This window comes from Erithacus rubecula (genome assembly GCF_903797595.1).
Source record: "Erithacus rubecula genome assembly, chromosome: 6".
In the NCBI taxonomy this organism is placed as follows: Eukaryota; Metazoa; Chordata; class Aves; order Passeriformes; family Muscicapidae; genus Erithacus; species Erithacus rubecula.
The window spans coordinates 11,859,986-11,882,119 of NC_136688.1; the positions used below are offsets into that span (position 1 = coordinate 11,859,986).

Here is a 22,134-nt window from a genome sequence, read left to right on the forward strand (position 1 = left end):
TGGTGATTACAGCTTTGGTACTCACTCAACTCTAAGGTTACAAGTTAGAAAAGCAGAACTTATTTTACAGTTTGTATAGTAACCACTTCTTGTTCCAGGGACTAGCAAAAAATTCTAAAAAAAAAATCTGCTTGCCAACTAGCACAGAGAATTTGGCAATGGTGATTTTGTACATTATTTAATATTTTATGTAGTTTGTAAATATCCAACATTTCAAAAAGAAAGTGGTTTTACATGGTAAATACTTGACTTACTTTCATTGACAGAATTTTCCACATGAATTCTGGTAAATATTTTGTGCTAGTAGCACTATCTAAAATTTAGAAGAGCTTACTGGGAGTAGCATCAAATGCAAAAATTGGTTTTTTGCGCTTTATGAATAAATAAGAGTTTTCAGAACCTCAGGCAAGTCCAACAGATTGTGTTCTCACCCTGTCTGTTCCAATAAAAAGACATTTCGTATTCGTTTCTATGTGTTTTCGTAAACTAAATTAAAGCCAAACTTTATTCTTATGCTGCTATAGATATAGTTTTTAAACAGACAAGATCCCTCATGTGACAGGGGATCAACTTCCACTTCCAGATGGGATTTTTGGGGTCTGCTTTTGTTTGTTTGGGTTCTTTCAATTAATATCTGTGTATGCACACATATACCCAAGGATCATTAAGTACACAGCAATGAATGAAACAGTGATTTCAAATATGGTCAATACTGAAGTGACCATTGCAGGAGGAGTAACGCACCTATTACTGAAGTTGTACTCAGAGAGTACTGAGAGAGTTTACTCACATCATCTTTGAATGCATTTTATTGCATTTCAGAAGTGGGGCTCATATTGGTCTAATTGCTGCTAATCAGAAATTATGCATCATGTGATTAAAAGACTCCTACTAAGTTGTCATTTTTCTTTCCTAAATTAAATTCATTTCTAGCTATGATTCTCATTTTGTTACTCCAGTGATGTAAAAAAAACTCCACTTCTACTACAGTTTCCTGAAATGACAAAGCACCCTATGGTTAAACACAGTGTTATAAATACAATCATGCACAAGGCAGATGCTTTTATGCAGCAAAAAGGTCATTTGGACTTAATTCCCCTGGAATCTCAGGCAAAAAAAAAGCACACCATGCTTAAAATTATACAAAATCAATACCATCAATCTGCATCTTCTTTGGCTGCATAGAGGGTGAAGACATTGAGGTTGTAACTCTGAAATTTGCAGGAAGAGTCTCTGCTGATCCAGCAGCTAAACCTCTTACGTCCTTTGGTCTAAACTTCTTTCTCCATGAAGGTGCTCTCCTAAAGCTCTTATCATCATCCTGTCATATTGACAAACAACATTAGCAGTGCAAAAAGTGTGGGATTGCTACTGACATTAAAAGGATTACTGACAAACTTAACTAAATATATCACCACTGAAGGAGGTAATTGTGAGGAAATAAAACGTAAATGTATTAAATACTGCATTGCCAAGCAGGGTTTTCCTTAAGCACTAGGGTAAATGTAACTTCATTACCCAAGCACATTTTCCTTCTCCCATTAATATATCTGCATCTTTCAAGCAAGATTCCCACCTCAGAAATGTAATGCTGCACTTACAAAATACAGTTTAAGTCCCACTTCCAAAAGCAGAGAAAGTACTGTCAATGCAAATATACCCACTGGGCAGGTCCATTTGCCAACTTCCCATTTAGAAACAGTTCAATCCTTTGAATGGTGTTTTACCTTGGATTTATTCCCTTGTACAATTAGGAGATAAGTGTCTACATTATTTGAAGAAATCTTCATGATCAAACTGCCTGCCCTGTGCCACTAGAACAGGGCAAGTATCTGTTCCCTCAAAGCTCCTTTTCCAATTTGAAATCTCCAAGGAAAATACTTTAGAAAACCATCAATGCTTTCTGATGGGTTGTTAAAACCTTGGTAGAGATGCAGATGGGAACAGAGCTGTCAGGAACTTCCCCTTCCCCTGTCCTCTTCCTCATCCCAGCACCAATATTTTTGGTACTGGTTTCCTGAGTTGGTTAACCACAGAAGAGTTTTGTCACTTCAGCCTTAATCTGGAACACTTTTGCCTACATGTGCTACCACATCAAATCCCATCAGCACCAAAGATGAGGCAGCGCAGAGTTAATTAAGGCTCTCCTGGGGAAGTAACACCAGCTTGAATCTGTCCACAAGGTTAAAGATGGAACACACTCTACTCTGTGCTGTGGGTGCACAGAACAGCCTTACACTTAGAGAGTTTTACACTCCTTTCAGTGCAGTTTATAGAATAAGATCACAGGCTGCCCAACAGATTACTTTGATGTGTAAACACACCTGGTGATCTTCTGCACCAGTATGAATGAAAATTAACATGTGATTTCTTTAAAACCTCTCAAAGCTCTTTGAAATACTGCTCTTTAGGATCAAGTGCCTTTCTCTATCACAGTTTGTTCATTGCAATGCTGGTCACATATTTTAGAGAAAGAGGATTCAGCCCAAAGCACTGCTATTAGATATTAATGAAGTGAGCTAGAAAACCAAACTTGCAGATCTTCCCAATACTTTCAGTATTGAAAGTCATCTTACCAAAATACACAAACCCTGCTGTATTTAGAAACCCTCCGAGACAGGCAGTTTCAAGTTAAGATTTCTGTTGCTATTCTGACAAAAATTCAAAGAGGTTCAGTTTGAATTATTTCACTGAGCAGTTCTCAAAGTTTCCAGGACCATAAAATGAATCAACAACTTGGGTAACTTACTTCATCAAGTCTTCTGTCAGTACCCATAGCAAGGAGGTTATTGAATTCCCTCTCCAGAACAGCACGAGCCTGAAGTTTGTAAGATTAGCAATTAATAACTTACAGTGATTTAAAAAACATACTAGGATCCAAATTGTGTAGTGCTTTCTTATCAATAAATATACTTCATACTTGAAAGGTCAGTCCTTGAAAAGCTACAATTTAATTTGTAAATTATTAAAAATTTAAAGAAGACTTAACAGCTCTGCTCGAGTTCTGACATTAAAGTTCATGATTCTGCCTCAAACTTAATTACTTCAGAGTAAAAACTAGCAAACAACAAAAATGAGTTTCACACTACTGTTTCACAGATGGACTGTGAGGAAAACAGTAAAACAATTTCTTTTTCTCAAGCAAATTTACCTAAGAGAATTGTTACTAACAATTAGAAAACCATTAGAAAAGCATGATTTTAAGTTTTTGTCTGTGTGACAATGGACAACTTTTCACTGTTAAAGTTTCAACTCTGAAAAAAGCAATCCATTTTTAAACTTCCTAGGAGGCCTAAAGTGCCCTATCCTTGCTTACCTGTGTGTTTTGAGTGGGGATTTGCAGCAGGAGAGCTAATGCATTGTAATCAAAGGATTCATCTAAGGCCACAAGTGCACCGTGAACTCCGCTCTCAAGCAGGTTATTTGCATATTCCTTAAGGCCGATGGACACAACCCAGTGGATCATTCTCTCATTGCTCCACACAAGGACATCTAGGAAGGCAAAAACAATGCCAGACTCATTACACCACCACTTCTCTGAACCAAATTATCCACAGTCATTAACTGGATGATTGGAATGGAGTGGAAAGTCCGCTGGGAGACGTTTCACTCTGTAACTCAAATATTCCAAGGAGCAGTTCTGTAGAGGCAAGAGATGTGCCCATTCCATTTGGAAAGCTAAAAACAACCCACCAGCCACAACTCTGGCTTGGTTGCTGCCAGTTAGTTGTGACTCCTGGGAATGACATTAGGCACAATTAGCAAGTTAACACCAAAATGTATCAAAGCTTTAAAAGGAAAGGGAAAGAGCAGGCCCAGAACCTTCTAAGCAAGTTTTTAGATTCAGATATCAGAAAATACTTCTGATATTAGGCAGGGAACAAAATTTCTATGGAAAATCTTGGAAAACCATTAATTCCCACCCTGATTTCTCTTATTATTTTTCTCTTGTACAATAATCACCATGAATCTGGAAGATATAAATACCTAAGTCACTTGGATAATTTTTCATTAACTGCTGGGCAATAAAAGTTACCAGCTACAAGCAACAATAAAAGCATGCAGATGCAAAGTTATGTCAAAACAGGGAAAAGAAAACAAGGATACCCCTCCCAACATTCTTAACTTTCATTCTCCTAAAACAGTTAGTTTCAAACTTCAGAGCAGTATGAGTTTCAAAAATGTTCACATTTGTAGCATAAGGAAATGACTTGATGTGTTTTATCAATCAGTTCAAGGCCTGCATCTAGACATGCCTTGTGCACTTGGTACTTTGTAAGTGGTGCCATCCTCTAAAGCCTTTTCTTTGTTAATGAATTTTTGAGGCTGATCAGTGAAAACATAGCAGAATCATACTGAGGTGAAGACAGTGCACTAACCCTTAATTTCACTCTGGCTTTCTTCTCTTTTTCTTTCCAGTTCTTTTCGATCATAATTCAGTCTTCGAAGGCACATAATTCCACACTGAAAACTGTTTCTGTTTGGACCAGAGGAAAAAAAAATTGATAAAATATTTAGAGATAATGGAAACACTTAACTGTGGGTGAGGTCTCCAGCTTCAACCTCCTTACCTGTGAAAGCTGTCCACCATTTTCAGCTGCCCACGCAGGTCTTTTTTAGTTAAGTGATCCAGCATCCGAGCATCCACCAGACATTCCATGAAGTAGCTGCGGTACTGAGGGAGCCCCAAGCTCGGCAGCCACTCATTGCCAATCCACTCATGGTTCATGTCACCATAGGCTAATGTCTAGTTTGGAAAAAAAATATGGGACAAACTTATTAAAATGAGAAATGAAAAGAGAAAAGCTGTCTTAGGCAGCACAGTTTAAAGAAATTGCTTAGTCTATAAAGATAAGCCCATCAGAATACTGCATACTACATGTGTGTTTTCCAAAGAAGTCACCCTCATGAAGAAAAGTAAGTTTAGATATTCATATTAGCAAGGAAAACTGCCTCAATTTATATCAAGAAATAGCACAACAAAATATGCAAAAGCTAATAAATTTTTTTAAAAAGACTAATCTACACAGTTGGATAGCAAAAGCCATAGAATTTAATTGGGTTGTTATGTTGCAAATACTCTCTCTTGAAAATTGTGGGGAATGTTATTTTAAATGTGACCTTATAAAGAAAAGATATTAGAAAAATAACTGCAGGCCTTTTTAAATACAGTTCGCTGTTTTCAGAAACTGATAGAACCCTGCTACTGAAGAACAAGCCATTCTAAATGCTAGTCCTTATCCTAAAAGAGACCCTTCTCATTACAGTTTTGATCTGCAAATCACTAGGCATTTTTTAGAGAAAACATCTATAAAGATGAGAGTTTTTAACCATATATCTAATCAGTCTTTGGGCAACAAAGCCCAGAAGCTCCTTTTCTCAAAAGCATAAGAATTGACTTTTCTCTTAAAAGTCAAAAGCTTTATTCTCCTCTAGAGGAAGCACCTTCCAGAAAGGAGCAAGGCCACAGGGAAATGCACATCTCCAAGCCATCAGAAGGTGGAAGAGTGAAAGAGCTCCTTACTGTGGGCTTGTTATCACTGACAATTAACAAATGAGTAGCTGAGATGTAGTTAATGGGACTTAAATCAGGTTTAAAGCTGGAGGGCAGTCAAGCAAGAAGAGCCCATACTGTCCAAAGATATGGATCATGGGTAAATCCCAAGTTTTGTTTCTATCCCTGTATAAATACTCAGCTACATCAATGCCTGAAAATACAAATAGGATTTGCCACAACTTTAAGGCAAAACAATCAATCAAGGGGGATTATGGAATTAGTGCATAGAAATCTACTTAACCATCCAGGCCCAGAGTATCTTGTGGTACACCTGGGATGGTGGCTGGGTTGGACAGGGACTTGCTGCATAGAGCAGATATTCCTCTGTGAATTCTGGCTTCCTCAGAGAGCCAAAACATTACAACATTTAAATCACATGTATTTCCCAAGTGTGCATTGTAGGGAAATAAGTCTGCAGCTTCCCCCTCTCCCCATCCCCAGATCAGACCCAGAATCATTAACAGATGCTGGCCTAAAGGAAAAACAGATTCTTTCATGCTCTAATGATTATGACAGTTTACATACAGTCTGTAATATTAGATAAAGTTTCCAACCTGAGCCCAGCTTCCCTCCTCATCTTCCTGTTAGGTGGTTAGGAAAGCAAAAAAACACACACATATTAGTGGTTAAGTTTAGTAAGGAGGTCAAACTTAATGGTGCACTGCAAGACTAAATCTACCGCATACCAAAAAAAAAATCTAGATAAAGCAAGCATCATGCAGTGCAAAAAAATTATACACAAGGCACTTATATTTATATGAGAAGTTGCAAACCCCATCTACTGATTAAGTTTTCTGGAGAGAAGCAATTTCTGCACCAGTAATTCAATTTGTCTATTTTTCAATCAAATCAGAGCTCCATTTTACAGATTAGAGTTTTGTTTACAATCTTACCAACATTGATTTTTTTTTTCCTCTCTTCTGGGAAAAAAGCTATTAAGATGCAGATTACAAGGTTAATAGTTAGAAGAAGCAATAATCCAGAATTTAGTTGCTTAATTTGGAGAGGAAAAAAAAAAAAAAAAAAAAAAAAAAAAGAAAAAGACCAAAAGGTACTTGATTCAAATGTTCAAGAAGTGAGAAAAGCACTCTAAGGAAGAGAAGTGGCAACACTGTAAACTAACCGTTTGTTGCGTGGCTGTAAGATTTTCCATCTCTTCATGTGTTACCCAGACATTTCCCGTGGTCTAATATGAGCCCACAGGGAATCAATCCCATCCAGTGAAAGGAAAGCAGTAACAAAGAGGAGAGGTTGCAGAACAGATAAGCAATCGGTACATGTAAGGAGCAGGCATGGGCAAAGCAATGGTCTCTAGGTCAGGTACAGCTACTGACAGTCATGGCATGCAACAAAAGCCTACTCACAGGGATCAACTTCCTTCACAGATATTAACAAAACCAAGCAGTAGAAACAGCTGACAGGATTTAATCAATGGGTAAACACTTGGTTCTGCTCTATCAAAAAAATACATTTGTAGTCTAGCACATAACCCCAGGAAAAACTTTAGACTGCAGGGCAGCCAGACTCATGAGAGAAAATTCCCACTAAGTGCCTAAATTTACTGTAGAGAGACAGGTGACTCCTAGATCATGTAGTCTGAATTATTTGGAATTAATGGCTTTATAGCTGCCTTAAAAGAGCCTCCAACTATCCTAGAAATTTCCATACACACTTGTATACTTCATCTGTATTTTAAATTCTCTGGAAGCCAAAAGATGAGGCCAATAACACATACTCTAAATACCTTGGATTACATACTTAGACTGAAATAAACTTCCCTCTTCCTCAAGAAAGAAAATTGCAGTTATTCCTTTAGTAATTTCCATGAAAGGAAGGAACAATTTAAATAATATGTTCCTTTTCAGAAACTTTTAGTGGACGTTCAGTTCTAAGTTTACAGTCCAACATGGAAAAATTCTAGATGTTAAATGCTGCATGAGTTTCCTTACCGTCCTTGAGGTGGGAGGGGCAGAGGGGCTGGTTAGGGACATGATTTCCTGGATGGCCAGGCGGAGCTTGAGCCTGTGCAGGGGATTGCTGATGCCGATTTCCCGCTGGATCTCCGTGTCAGACAGGGCTGACATGATAGCACCGCTTTTCACATTGGCTCGGCAGGCAGCCACGTACCAGGCTGGCATCCCCACCCACAGCTGGAGCACAGAGAGAAGGAAGCAAATAGGACATGAGAAACATTCCTGCCTCCAAACCCACACAAGTCTTGACACGTTTGTATGTTGAGGGGGCTTTTTATTTGTTTTGGGAGGACCACTCACCTCCAGCCACACCACCACGGTGGGTCCATCCCACTGTGCAAAAGGCAAACCTTGTCTTCTTGCTTCCTCCAGCAACTCATGCCTGCAATTACAGAATAAGTCATTAGTTATAATGGATGTTACAATTCCAGTACTACACTCGCTTCACTATCTTCTTTCCAATAATTAACTATTCCTTTCTCAGCCTTATATGATCCACCCCCGCAGGCAGGTACAGCAGATGTAGGGTTGAAAGCTGAGCTGGGCAGGAAATCTGAGAGCAGCAGAGATGTGGATCTTGCCTTTCAGAACCCGGTGTCCAAAGCCACTACTGACACTCTACCCAACACTCCCAAACAAAGTGGAGATGTCAGGCTTATTTGGGAATAAGATTCTCATCTGCTCAGTTTTCTGCCAGCAAAGCTGAACCAAAGCAGTCATTTCTCCTCAGCATGTGAAGATTTGAAAATTGTGGCAACACATGAGCACATCAGACATGCCTGCCCATCAGGCTGTCAGGGCTGGACACTGGGACAGTGACCATTTCACTGGTGAACCTCAGCCTGTCAGCACATCAGGTACAGCCTCACACAACCACAGGTGTGTTTGGCAATTAGATCCTGACAGGCTTTGTACTTAAACTCAGCTTTCATCTCCTTTGATGAGATCATTTTCTTTGTTGTTCTGAAATAGATGCACCTGAAGTTTAATATTGACAATTCAGCTTCCAGAGACAATGGAAGCTCACAAGGTCCCTATAAATAGCTGTCAAAATTGTTTGATAAACCAAAGGACAAAAACTACCACTGTGGGTATAAGCATGAAATGCTGCTTGGATTTGGCTGTCTGAAATCATGAAGAAAGCCAAAAAAAACCCCATTTTTACACTGCCTTTGAAAGCCAGTTGTGTATGGTTAAAGCTCCACACTTCCTCCTTTGAAAATCTCAAAAAACAACTTCACCTAATTAGACTGATATTACTATTCTTTATTCATGCCTGTAAATGTAGAATTAAGATATGCAGCAATGCTACAGATGCAAGATCCTACATTATGGATTTACCATTTTCTCACTATTTAAATCAAAATCTCCTTGCCTTTTGAACTGTCTCACTGGATAGATGTAATATGATAAGATTTTAAGAAGTTACAGGAATTAAAATATGCAAGGCATTACTGACAGACAATATATTTTGCTACTCCTAGAAAATAGAAATGCAGCACTCAGCTCTTTCAGACATATCTGGAATCCTCATGTCATATTGGTAGTTAACTATATACTAAAAAGCAATTAATGAAGAAATAAATATACTAGCAACTGCTTTATCAATAGCACTTCTCCACCTGCACACCAATAAATTCCTATTGCTCTGGAGAACCTCCCAGTAATTTGTTCTGATTAAATGTACTTCCCAGGAATGGGAAAAGGGGAGGAAGGAAGGCACTGCTAGATAACTGTTACCAGTAATTATTTTAGGTACCACTTTGGGATCCATCCATTAAGGTGGAACAGTGTTCAGCAGTCAACAGCTCAACTGCTGAATTTCACTACCCAAGAAGACTGTAAAAGCTTATATATCTTTCTCAAGTGTACAGATATGTCTATTTCTAAACTGGGAATAAAAGATCAGCTATTTCCCTGCTACTGTGGAACACATTACATTAATTCCACAATTAATTAGCTCTGAATACATTTAGTTCTGCTTCTCTTTGTTGTTTAAAGATTTAAAAATTAGAAAAATAAATTAATAAGACAATATGAAACACTGTTTGGTAAGAACAGAATTAAGTCCTTAATACTGTATTTGTCAGAAAGGAACACAAAGTTTTTTCCAAGTACTTTAGCTTCCAGATTGATGTCTATGCCTTCCTTTTTGGTGGTTGTATTTTGTGGAATTCAGAGAATAACAGTATCATTTCTGGTTGTTGTATAAGTCTCATTGCATACTTCATGGTAACCATGAAACTGTATATCTTTTGGAGTAGAATACATCAATACATCAATAATTTAAGGAGAGTTTATGATGCCAACTTAAAACTTGTGGTATTGTAGGCAATGGAGGAAAACACAAAAATAGAAACAAAGAAAAAAATGTTTGAGATTACTTTATGCAGAAATTATTCAATGGATCCAAAGAAGAAAGCAACCGTGAAGTGGAAAATTAATTGCAGAATTTGTTCATATGCAGTAAGAGATAAAAAACTTGCTTGGCACATGAAATCCTTAACCCCAAAGATCAAGATGTAGCCCAGTAATAAAACATCTCATAGGAAGAATTCAGAAGCAGCTGCTGTTTCATCTGCAAATGATGCATTGATGTTTTTTGCCTATAACTTCCCTTTTCCCACTATTCCTTTCAAACTCCACCAAGACACTCGCTGCATTCCAGTAAAATGTGATCAGATTCCTGAAAGATCTCGTCAGGCCAACAGTCTCACAGCCCAACCATTACACCAGTTAGGAAATAGATGCAAAATCCACAATCTTTGTGAGGAAAAAAATGTTGCAGTGGTGTCAGCAGTTAACAGGTGGTACAAACCTGGCCCTCTGAAGGATAAAAGAGTGCCAAAAGAGTAGCTGGTTACTGGAATAACTCCTGGGTGACAAAACCAAGGGAGACATGTCTGGAGACTTAATAAAAATCTTGGCTGAGCTTCCCTTGGAACAGGAGCCCAAAGATACTACTGCAAGGGAGGAAGGCTTGTTGTTAGACACATTCCAGAGGCATCTCACAGCAGCTGGGAGGCAAAAACTGTGGTCACAAGGAGTGAGAAATGATATCAAAGCTGCAGGTGGTGCCTGATGCAGCAGAGTGTGTACAGAACCCTCTAGAGACTGAAATATCTGTGTTCAGAAGGGCTCTTGGCAGGAGAGCACATGCTCATCCCACAAGGAAAATAAAGCAGCCCACAGCAACCTCACTTTGTCACTGGATTAAGACAGCATGGGAATGGATACATGTGCAGAGCTCATAGCCAGAATGCTGCATCCCAGATTTCTTGGATGGAACTGAAGAGGATTGACTTGGAAGAAGTTCAGAACACAGTAAACACTGCAGTGTGAGAGTGATACTGATGGAAGTGAGCTTCAGGGTGTAAAAACTGAGAAGCAACAGTTGTAAAACATGAGATAGAAGTAGGCAGAGCATCAGGGGATAGTTAATATCCTTATTCCATACTGAGTTAGAGGATGTAGTAAGTGTTACCTTAAATTTAGGGTTGTCTTCCTTTTTGATGAATACAGTACTAAGCTGTTTGTGCTGACACAGAAAAGCACAAACATAATTGTGGCAAACACTATCACTACCACAGCTCACACAAGAGATGAAGACAGCACTATAAATGACTAAATGAATAAGATATACTAAACACCAAACAACACTTTAACAGAAATATATCTACCTTGGAAACACAAATACCTACTATTGCTAAACAACTTTCAAATCCCAGATTATAAAACTAATCTAAGAGGGTTTAATATTTCCACTATAAAAGCTCACACCATGCAAATTAAGACAAGGCACCAAACTAGCTTTCACACTGAACTAGGGGACACTGGATTTATTTCAGCAACACAGTTTCATAATACATTCTTTTGAATCTAGTATTTCCTTTCATGATCATACTTATTCGAAGAAAGGATAGAGGTTTTAATATATTGCTAAAAAATCCAAATGAGTTTTATCATACTTGCACAACAATCCTATATAAAAATAAATACGAACTTACCCTGATTTTGCACTACCACATCAAATGGTAAACAAAAGGAAAATAAAATAATGAAGGACAAATATAAAACTAGGATTAAATTGGACTCAAAGGCATATAAAAACAGACAAATAATGTGTACTGTAATTTAATTCTGTAACTATAAATTGGTTTTTGTTAGCAGACACTGAACACTGCCCTCAGCCTATTTGTGCACATGCAAGCAGAAATCAGAAAGATAAATGAGCAAATAGGGATTAGAGACAGCTATAAATAGAATGAGCTCTTATTGTTCCAAGCATTCAGGTAGCTGGAATTCTTTTTGCTGAATACAAGGTCTTGTAAGCAAACAGTCAATCAAAATGTGTTTTAACCCACCCTCCTCCAATATCAGAGTGAAAAGCAATTCAGAGCAGCTTTACCACTTTTTCTTTTTGATAAGGAGCATCTCAAGAAAGCAGCAAGAGATCTTTGACTCCTTGTGATAATACTGCTTTCCTATGTTCAGAACACCCCTCAGAATTCTGAGCAGTTGCATGAAAGCATCTTACTTGTTTTTTTCAAATTATAGTGCATTAATTTAATTGAGTGGTAGAGAATAGAAGGCTCCAGGGAGATCTTAGAGCCCCTTCCAGTACCTAGAGGGGCTGTGAAAGAGATGGAGAAGGGCTTTGGAAGAGCTAGGGAAAGCAATTCCAAACTAAAAGTTTTCATTGGTTTAAAAGAGACAGCTGCCTTTTAAGCAATCTGCAACATGCAGCCATAACTTATGCTTTAAATAATACCAGTAAATTTTTGAAAGGCAAAATGTTTACAAAAAAAGTCATGATTTATCTGCAACTGTACTTCTTGCATTTCTGAAAGCAAGACAGTATGGATTTTACTTGAGAATGAAACTTGTGGCTGGTATTGAGAAACACCTATATTGCTCAAAGAACAGACCTTACCACTCTTTAGATATGACCAGACTACAACTTTATTCAACCAAGATGTGGTATGCTTTAAAGCACTGTAGAAAAGGGAAAATACCAGATCATAATAATATATGATTGCCTTCAAAACAGCAGTCTGAAGAAAAACAGCTGAGCCTTCTGTTATCCAAACAAACCCACATTCCATTCTGACTTTTCAAACTAACACACTGCTGGTTTTCATTAGCAGCCACCAGGCATTATTCGTATTAGTTAACAGAACTTAGGTACTGCAAGAAATCCCTCTCAAAGGGAAAATTAGCACCCTTTCTTTTCAAGATTTACTCTCTATTTTCAGAAGGCAAGGAAAGTCTGATCTTCATCAGTTTCTTGACAGCTGAACAGAACAGAAGCAGCAGAAGTTTAAGGTATATGGCTCAACATTAGGGGAAAAAATGCAAGGAATGCCTGATCCTACTTATATAAATATGAATATTTCCTGTATTCCCATATAAGCATCAAGTCAGGATTTCTACAAGTAGCAATCTCTGGTTTTCACCTATGATTAGTCTTTGGTTCATCTGTTCTGAGTCTGGAAACAACAAAGCATGCAAACAAACACTCCCCAAAGGTGAGCAGTAAACTAAAGATTTTTCTGGGACAGAGTGAAAAATTCTCATGACTAGGAAAAGGTAACTGCATACAAGGTACAATTGATTAAAAATTAAAGAAATTGATTGAAGATTTTAAAAAATTGATTTAAAAAAAATGAAAAAACCAGGGCTGTATAGTACAAGGGAAAATATTTCAGTAGACAATCTTAAACAGAAGTGAAAAAATTAGTGAAGAGAGATGCTGCCAGCAGCTGCAACACAAAGGGCCAGAGAAAGGAGACAGCAAATTCATACACAGGGATGTTTGCACACAGCATCTCATGCTTCCTTCTTGTCAATTCCTCCAGCTCTGGAGCAAAGAACAGCCAAGAGCAACTTTTGGAAATCTCCCATTTGAATTAAAGGTATTTATAACTTATTATATTTAATACCTTCCAAAGCAGGTATGAAATATAATAAATTCAGAGGGAATTTGCTAAGAGTCCACTTCTATCTCCAGATTTCTTTATTACACCAGTCCAAATGCAAGTTTTCAGCATAAATTCCTTTCAAACTTACCATGACCTATGGTGCTATTAATGTTCTGAAAAAATAGTAACAAAAAAATCTACAGAGGCTTATAAGCCATAGCACCATATTAAGCAAAAATACCCCAAAACCAAACTAAAAAATAAAACCACAGCATTTTTAAACAAAGCAATACATGAATAACACAGGATTACAAATGTTTGATAACTTACTTTTTCTGCATTTTCCTGTTTTTCTCTGCCTGACCTCCAAGTTTACTGAGACCTAATGCATCCTGAGAGGAACCATCTGCTTCTCCCATACCACCTATAAAAAAAAAAAAAAACAACCCAATCTCAAGTCACTCTCAATTTAATCCTTTTTAAAATAACTGATCAGGAATGTGTAAAACCAAACCCCCAAGGCCATCTTGCTCACTGTGTAAGAAAAAGCAAACCAACCTTGTCCCAGAGCTTCCTTGCTTCCTTGTCCAGGTCGTCCCTTTTCCTTCTTGCCAAACAGGCGGCCAATGGAGGATTTGATCCCCTTCTTTTTGGGGGCTTTGTGAAGGGAATCTTGGCTGCTGTTACTGCTACTGGGATTACTTGTTTGCCCATCTTGTGAACCTGTTGAACTGTACCAAAAAATGAGAGTCATGAAGGAGCCCATGTACAAACAAATTCACCAGAGATAAGTTCAGGCTTCTGTGCAAGTTAATAAAAGTTCAGTAACTCACTAATGACATTTAATTACAGCTTCTATGAGTTATGAAAAGAAATGTTGATGGCACAAGTTCCTGCCTGAAAGGAGCAGACCAAGTTTGAAATACTTGAGTGGAATCCATCTCAGATATTTAGGTACTTCGAAAAGAGTATCTGTCAATCAACGTGATGGCAATTTTGCAAGTTATTTCTCAATTTTATAGCTAAATTACAACTTCAGGAGTTAAGAGTTATATTTTTCATATCCCAAGCATGAAGCAAACTTAGAGACTGAGTACCAAAAGAATTCCCATGAAACCATTTCTAAAGCATTAGCAAAACCTATGTTCCTAATGTTTATGTAACAGTCACCATTTATGTGTTCGCACTCCTGACTTTTGAGAAACACTTTGTAGTAACACTCAGACTAAAATCCTACAGGCCAATCCTACTTTATTCTGATGCTGTGGAACACTGAATTCCTGGTAGGCCTGAGTGATTCCCAGCTACTTACTTCCTAATGTCCCTGATATCTTCGTGGCTCACTGTGTGCAGAGCTCCTTTCTGGACTCTGTCCAGACGCAAAGACCGAGGTGAAGAAGGTGGTGATGTCTCACATTTTATGGTGGTTTTGTCGTCTCGTACCTCTTCTCTGGAAGCTGGAGACTGATGGAAAAAGAAGGAAAACTTCAGGGGCAATGCCAAAACATGGAGGCAATACCAACACTCCACAAAACAGTGAAAGGAAGAGTCTTATTTCAGTGTTGAAGGATCACTCTTGCCCTTACCATTCTAAAATTGCCTATTTTTTGCTTGATTTCTTTATGAATTTCTTGTTACCTTGAGTGACAAACCACTAAATTCAGTCTTAGCTACTGAAACAAGAAAGTAGCACTTATTTTTTATTCATTTACAGGGCTAAAAGTACTGGAGTAATTACTGAATTACTGAAGTAATGCCTTCAGCACCATAGAATTAATATACCTGTCCCCAGTTTAAGCAACTGAAAAGACAGAAAAACTGAAGAGACCTGTGGAAAGAATTATTAGCAAGATTATTGACTCTGAAGTCAGTTTCTACACACCTGTGGCTACAAAAGTTTGACTAGCAGAAAGAATAACTTATTTGTGTGTGCAGTGACAGCTTTTAAAATTAAGCACTGATGCATGAAGTCTGCAAAGCAGTGGTTGCAAACAGAAAGCAGCACAACAGTCCTCCACACCAGCAAAAATAGGCAAACACACAAACCCGCAAAACAAACCCACACTCAGGCTAAAATGATAAACCATAATCTACAGAGATACCCTGCAAATGTTTATGTTCCTGTTATCCACTAATGAGTTTGGGGACAGGGAGAGAGATGAAGGGGCACACCATGAAATAAACTAAAGATTTTTACCTTTCTACGGTGTTTCCTTAAATCACTAGGCTGACAGATGCGTGCAAAGAAAAGAAATTTGGAAAAACTGTATTCATTGTAAACTGTAGCACAGACTGAGACAACTAGTACAGACAAAACACCTTAGGGAGAATATAAACAACAATTACAAGAATGGCACAGAGAGATACTGGGTGTGAAGTACTCCTTAAATCACAGATTACTTAAATGTATCCCTGAAGTGAAGAAAAGGAAGCAAAAAATAAACACCTGGAGTTGATCTACCAAAGTACCAGAGATGCTTAAGTGTATTAGGACCGTTGGCAAATTAGCACAAACTATGTGCAGGAAAAAAAAAAAAATAAATAAAAAAAAAAAGTATGTGGGGGTACAAGGTGCTGCTTTGAAAAGGTGAGGAACTGCCCTGAACCTCCAAGGTAGCCTTAGTAAATCATCTGTCCCTCCTCACAACCCAGGGATTCCTGCAGCTGTTTCCTACACTGCACAAAAAGCAGCCAAGTCTTTAATAATGCTAAAGAGTGCCAACAATGGCCATTTCTATATAGTACCAGGATTCTGTTCTTTTTACAGCTTTTGGGTGCTGGAATGTTTGAGAAGGAATTCACCACCGCTTTTATTTTATCCTCCATCCACTATACCTCATCCCCAGGAAGCGCTCACCTCCGCCAGTGCAAAGAGCAAGAGTTACACAGCTTATTCAGACTGATGCTGACAAAAGTTAAATTTAGATAATTTGTTTAATAGCTCTCATTATTTAAAAAGGCTGTAATAAAAAATAAAGTTGGTCCCCTTTGAAGTGGGAAGGGGGGAGGGATGTTGTTTCCCTCCTACAAAGGATAACTTCTAACTGCTTTTGATTTAGAATACATGTAAATTTTGCAGCATTAGTATGGAAAGTTTTGTTCAATCTGACTGTAGAGTACTACATTAATAAATCATAAGTTCACTGAATCATAGAAGGGACCTTTAAAGATGATCTAGTTTCTCCTCAAGATCCTGACAAAGCACTGCGAACTCATTTTACTATTATTGGATCTTTCATCCATTAAATCTGATGAGCGTAAAAATGAAAATGTTCACCACATGGAATGAACAGCTCACAAGGGCTGCTCAAGAGAGCTGTAGGCTTCACCATTTATCATGTTGATGCTTTTTAATCATGAGGGGCTTTCAACTGACTGAGCTGCATAACCACTGGCATTAAGCTAATTTGCCTACATGATCAAAAACTAATGCAACTCTATTAAAACATTGGAAGACACAGCAGAACTCAGTCTAATAATTCATGATATATCTTCCTAAAGTTTCTAGAAAGCTCTTGTTCTCTAACTCTTGATTTCAAGCTTTCACAAATCAGTTGCCAGGTACAAAATCCATCAAATACAACTGTAAACACCAGATCAAGTGACTTTGATGCACAATTAGGATCTAAAGTGAACTTCATTAAAATTCACTTTTCTTCAATTGCATTGGATTTCAGACAAGACACATTCTCCTGATCTAGTTTTGGGGAAAAAAGATATTTATATTTGTACACGGTTTTCCACATGAGAAGTATTTAGCATAACTAATTATTGTGAAATGTTAGAAGATGGAGCACTCCACAATCAGAATTTTAATAGTTTTTTTTTAGCAGAAGACTGCTTGACCCTGGACATATGGCTAGAGCTAGTACAATGATTTTTATTTTAATTCAAAGAAGGCAAATTTATTCCCTTTTATGAAAAAATAGACTTCTTGGTATATATACACATAAATTTTTAAAAGCTAGCAAAATTACTTAGCTGAAATACATGGTTTTAACTGTTCATTTTATTTAACATTTATGTAAAAAACAGGAAGGGGGAAATCTGTATCTCAATTTTACAGATGTGCTTACATGCATAAAGCAGCTCCTGGAAGGATTAATCTTCCTAAGCAGTCATAGGAATGTCAAAAGGAGGAAAATATCTTTCTCTACTCTCTGAACTCCTAAGACTAAACTACTTTATCACCTGCAAAGGCTAACAGATATTTCTTTTACTGATCAGGCTCTAATAGCCTAAAACAGGACACTAGCACTCATTAATATTCAAACAGCAGCAATACCATCCCAATCTTCAAGATTAATACGCAAATCACTTCTTAGCTGAGTGTTTAGTGGAATAGTGGACTGCTAAAAATCAAGTTTATAGCAGAGGGAGAAAGTGCTTGAGAAGAAAACATTATTTTTTCTAAAAAGAGGAATCTGAAGAAAGACCGTAACAACAGAAGGAATAAATACTTAGGCATGAGATGTTGACCAAATAATAGACTTGAGCTCTGAACGCTTTTCCTAATCATTATGTATCTTACACTTTTTATAGAAGTTGAAAGGAAGCAGTAGGAAAACCTAGAGGAAGGAAAAATACAGCTGAGTAAGCAGGAGAGGAAGCCATTTCCTAAAGAACAGGAACACTCTTCCGAAGGAGGCACAGGTACCCACCAGTGTCATGATGCCCAGCCTGTCCACCTCCCTGGCCGGGCTGTGCGGGACGCGCCGGGGCGTGGAGCGGCCACTGCCGGGCGGGGAGGAGCTGGCCAGGCTCCCGCCATAGGCGGGGGCGATGGAGCCCAGCGAGCGGAACCGGCCGTGCGCCTCCAGGCTGCCGCTGCCCACACGGCTCTCGATCTCCTCCGCGCGCTGCTCTGTGTTCTCCTTCTCCTCCTGGATCAGCCTGAGGAAAAACAGCTTCAGGGGAACGGGGCATTCCAACAAGGACCATGCATTGAAAGAAGTGGCACTTAGCAGAAAAACATGGAAAAATTACCATTTCCTAACATGTTTTTATCAGAAGCTCCACAGCAGACAGGCCGTACCTGATCTCTTTGTTGATTGCATCCAACTGTTCCTGCAGCATTATGGCCAAAGTCTGAGCATCAGCCTGACCACTTGGTGACAGCAGATCAACTGAGCTGAAAATGGTCTCCCTGTCATCCTCCACATCAGACACATCCACATCACTCTCAAATGCTTGTGCCACATTTGCCAACACGCTGGCTTGCTGGGCCCGCTCCCAATCCTGCTCGTTCAGGGTCTGAACCTACAAGAATCCATTAAAGAAATAAATCCAAGCTCAAATGGGAAAAACATGACATCTCCACTGCTTATCAAGATGTTTAAAATAATTTATGTAAATCCACTTACATGCTGAATGCATCCATCAAGACAGCAATGTTTAGAGAAACTAAAGGCTATAATGTAGGAAACTTCAAATTTCATTTAACTGCAAGATGCAGAACAGGCTCATTGAGTCAATTATAATATCACATATTTTGGTGGCACACGCTTTTAATTACAGTAGAATTTTGCTATCAATTCTATGGGAACAGTGGAATCAGTTTTATGTAACAAGTACTCACATCCTGAAAGGAAATAGAAATTGCTTGCAGAACACGTTAGATTAGAGTACAGACACAAAAGTAGGACTATTTCAAATTGTACTTTGCAGGCTTAGCAAAATGTGAAAAATAAATTAAAAAGCCCAAAGAAATACAACAAAAATTAAAAAAAAAAAAAAAAATCTAACAAAACAAAATTGGAGTTCCAAACCATAATCCTGCAACTATTCACTAACAATTAAAAGGACCAGCAGCTGCTCATGAGTTAGTAACACAGGATCTATAAAATCCAGGAATTTATTGCCAGGTCCTCCCAATTCTAAAATCTCCTTGCACTTAATTAGCCCCATGTACTGAACAAATCTGTTTTTCTGTCCCAGTGTTATTTGTATTTTCCCTCCTCACCTTTGAAGGCTCGTCCCTGAGAGCAGCCAGACGCCCCTTCTGGGGCCGCCTCAGCACAGAGGAGGTGCCATAGGAGTCAGTGTGACTGTCCCCAACAGAGGAGGATGGCACAGGGAATCTGAAATCTGGTCTGCTGCAACACAAAATAAACATTTCATCCTTACAAAGGGAGAAAGAAGCAAAAAAAAAGTCACTCAAGAGATTCCTCTTGTCCCACCACTGCCAGTTGTTTTTAAGCAGTATAAACATTGCTTTGTATGCTCTATAAAAACCAGTTTTACAGCTATGACTAAAATATTTTCGTTTATAATATACAAAATTGTATTTATCATAGTGGCCTTAAAGAAAATAAGAACAAACAAAACTACTGGTGGTACCTATGATGCAGTGATGTGGCTCTGAGTCTAACTTGGTCATTTTCAGCCCTTAATGCATCAACATTTAATACAAGTTGATCCTGGAAAGATAAATAGAAAAAACATATAATAAGCTTTTATGAAAGATAGCATCAAGTACAAATTTATAAACTAACATTTAGGTTTTTTATCTCATTTCTCTGAAACTTGGAAATAATAGATTTTAAGATATACCCTTCAACTATTTAAACATTGTTTTTGCTACATACAATACAGCACTATCACATCAGAGCATCCCAGAATAATTCTGTTGCCTCTCTACCATGACTCTAGAAATGACAATGTATTTTAAAGACAGCTATTAGTTCACATGCTACTATGTTCATTATAATTAACTGATGAAAAGAAACAAGATTTGTTCAAGCTCTCTGCACAAAAGGATCTAAAAGCATTCACTTTTAATTTAGACATTTTTACATGCTCTAGAAACCCTGAATTTAACAGCAGAGAAATACAATTAATGGGAAAACAATGAAAGCATAAAAAAAATAAAAAGTGGTTGATAATGAACATCTGTAAGAGGGACCTTGTCATTTCCAGGACAAGAACACCAGGCAGCTGCTATTGCCAAGGAGCAGCCAAGTCTAACAAATATTTCTCCTTCTGCTCCCCAGTTCTTAAAACTTAAAAGATGTTTGCATTTGCACAAGTATTTTGTCATATTCAATGCTTTGAGTTGAAACTTTATGGAAAAATGCCCAACATTAAAAGTATGTCTCGTTTGGTTTTGCTGTTCAAGGTCATATGTACAACAGTATAAAAATCCCACACAATCTCCAAACTTTGGTCAATTGCCAACATATCCAGGCACTTTACATATTCAAAAGTGTGTTAAGTCTTGGACTAAAAGGTTATGTATTACCTATAAAATCCTTCTAAAACTGTGGCACACAATACTATAAAATAAGTAACAACAGCTCATTTCTCTTAAACAGAGCAGGAAATGTTAAGTTTTATGAGTAATTAAAATCTGATACTGCTATGTAGCAAGGCAGCAATTAAGTTCTAAGATAATATTTCTGAAATGCAAAGTCTACCTTTTCATGCTGAAGTTCTTCTATTTGTTTTTTTGCATTTTCAATTTCGCGAAGAAGTGAATTCTGAAATTAAAGGCATGAAAAATTAAGTCACTCATAAGCTTGACACTTTTAAACCATAACCATGAGGAGTATTAAAAAAATGCAGTCAACACTACACAAATGCATCTTTTAAATTACAGATCCTTGATTGTTTCCATCATTTCACTTTGATTTTTATAGTTGAAGGTCTATCCCTCCAGGTGTACAGTCCTCTAAATAATGGATTTAGTAATAGTACTAATTTCATAAATCTTTAATAGCAATAGCAGCCTTTTAAAGCTCTATTTCACAGTCTAACTAGTAAAAAAAAGGAATAATTATGGAATAATTCAAAGTAATTCAAGAAAAAACACACAATCAGAACAAAGCCTTAAAATGCTACGTGCATGTTTCTTCCCAACTTAGCATAAAAGAATAAGCTGGAAGCCTCCACAAGAACACTTTTCTAGAAGCTATTAATTGCAGTAAAGGACAAGGAGAATTTCTTCATTATTTGCATATGTAGCTCTGGTTTGGAAGATTCAGGGTCAACCCTCAGACATCACCTATTATTCAAGCATTATGCATGAATGCAAGAGGAAGCAAACATGCAGTAAGAGTCTGGAAACACCGTTTGTGTTTCCAAGCATTTTACTGCCACAACTTTAAAACTAAAGACACTCAGCTTTTCCTGAAACATTTCCCCAAATGGTCATTTCACCCTCTAGTAAAAGAAACCAAGTAGATTTTAATCCAAGAATAAGCAATTCAAAGTCAACATCAAGCAAAGTGCCACTTTAGAAGACACTGCTTTGCTGGATCCAGAGTAAGGAAGCTAACTTCAAACTGTGCATGGAAGAATAATCCACAAGGACTTGGATCCAAAAGCAGAAAGGAAGAAAAGGAGTAAAAAGTGTGTCAGAAGAGATTGAGTGCAGGGGAATGCTCCAAGATGCACACTGACAATGGAGGTACTGCCCACTTACACTCATAAAATGAGTCTCAAAATGAACTACCTAAGAAAAGCAAATTGCAGGAATCCCACAATGACTCAGGGGAACTGCTACAGCCAAAAGCAGTGGGAAACAAAGGAAACTGAACTGGAAAGGTCAAAGTTCCAATGCTTTAGGCTTCCTGTATTACACTGGATGAGCCTATTTATGCAATCTGCACGAGTAAAAAAGGATAAAGCTTCTTAAAAGCTGCCTTCTCAACACCACAGTGCGGTGCTGAGGGACAACCTCAGA

General features: G+C 37.9%; 1 protein-coding gene across 7 annotated transcripts in view; it reads right to left on the reverse strand.

Moving 5' to 3' along the window:
* The window catches only part of PPFIA1 (PTPRF interacting protein alpha 1), a 52,300-nt gene that overhangs the window by 3,179 nt on the left and 26,987 nt on the right, over positions 1–22,134 (reverse strand). For 2 of the 7 annotated variants that reach the window (XM_079309421.1, XM_079309423.1), the window contains exons 12-27: positions 20,867–20,929; positions 19,791–19,870; positions 19,414–19,546; positions 18,487–18,710; positions 18,113–18,344; positions 14,764–14,915; positions 14,010–14,182; positions 13,782–13,875; positions 7,831–7,912; positions 7,507–7,707; positions 6,681–6,743; positions 4,572–4,747; positions 4,380–4,477; positions 3,317–3,492; positions 2,750–2,818; positions 1,156–1,321 (exon numbers count right to left, since the gene is read on the reverse strand). In XM_079309421.1, coding sequence (XP_079165547.1) covers positions 1,156–1,321; positions 2,750–2,818; positions 3,317–3,492; positions 4,380–4,477; positions 4,572–4,747; positions 6,681–6,743; positions 7,507–7,707; positions 7,831–7,912; positions 13,782–13,875; positions 14,010–14,182; positions 14,764–14,915; positions 18,113–18,344; positions 18,487–18,710; positions 19,414–19,546; positions 19,791–19,870; positions 20,867–20,929 — 2,182 coding nt within the window. Of the gene's footprint in view, positions 1–1,155; positions 1,322–2,749; positions 2,819–3,316; positions 3,493–4,379; positions 4,478–4,571; positions 4,748–6,111; positions 6,139–6,680; positions 6,744–7,506; positions 7,708–7,830; positions 7,913–13,781; positions 13,876–14,009; positions 14,183–14,763; positions 14,916–18,112; positions 18,345–18,486; positions 18,711–19,413; positions 19,547–19,790; positions 19,871–20,866; positions 20,930–22,134 lie in introns of all 7 variants that reach the window. The other 5 variants (XM_079309427.1, XM_079309422.1, XM_079309424.1 and 2 more) reach the window with 5 other exon arrangements.